General features: G+C 65.0%; 1 protein-coding gene across 1 annotated transcript in view; it reads left to right on the top strand.

Moving 5' to 3' along the window:
- Positions 1 to 678, top strand: part of LOC104625982 (5'-AMP-activated protein kinase subunit gamma-3-like) — a 2,374-nt gene that overhangs the window by 427 nt on the left and 1,269 nt on the right. Inside the window, exons 2-4 of the mRNA XM_010293779.1 lie at positions 4 to 124; positions 399 to 444; positions 576 to 630. Of these exons, the coding sequence (XP_010292081.1) occupies positions 4 to 124; positions 399 to 444; positions 576 to 630 (222 nt within the window). The remainder of the gene's footprint in view (positions 1 to 3; positions 125 to 398; positions 445 to 575; positions 631 to 678) is intronic.

Here is a 678-nt window from a genome sequence, read left to right as displayed (position 1 = left end):
GCCGCCTTCCCCTGCCTGGGAGCGAGGGGTGCGGGCTGTGCTGCCAGCCCCACATGTCCCTGCAGGGATGCTCACCATCACCGACTTCATCAACATCCTCCACCGCTACTACCGTTCGCCCCTGGTGAGTGTCACAGGGAGGGCACAGGGGGTTGGGGCAGGCGTGGGGCAGGGAAGGGCTGTCCCCACCTCTCCTGGTCCCTCTGCACCACTAGACCATGACTGGGGGATGCCCTGGGCCAGCCCAGAGTCCACTTCGTGCACTTCTGCCCGGCACCCAGGATGTAATCCCTGCGCTTAGGGCGATGCGGTGGGATGCCCGGGGAAGGGGGCAGTGCCCCAGAGTTCCCTCAGTCGCCCATGGGGCCACCATGACCAGGGCATCTCCCTGCCCTCAGGTTCAGATCTACGAGGTGGAGGAGCACAAGATTGAGACCTGGAGAGGTAAAAAGTGGGAAGCCATGGGGGTGGCTGGGCTAGGGATATGGTGCAGTGCATGGAGGTGGGCTCCGGGGGTGCAGGGCTGCATGAGGGGACTGGGGGACCCCCTCTGTCTCACCTGTCTCCCTTGGCAGAGGTGTACCTGCAGGGCTCCTTCAAGCCACTGGTCTACATCTCCCCGAGCAATAGGTGAGTGCCTGCCCGCTGGGGGAGAGCACACCCCGCGGGGGGTGTTGC

This window comes from Phaethon lepturus, unplaced genomic scaffold (genome assembly GCF_000687285.1).
Source record: "Phaethon lepturus isolate BGI_N335 unplaced genomic scaffold, ASM68728v1 scaffold37930, whole genome shotgun sequence".
Classification (NCBI taxonomy): domain Eukaryota; kingdom Metazoa; phylum Chordata; class Aves; order Phaethontiformes; family Phaethontidae; genus Phaethon; species Phaethon lepturus.
The sequence above is the reverse complement of the archived record's forward strand: the minus strand, read 5'-3'. Positions and strand labels throughout refer to the sequence as shown.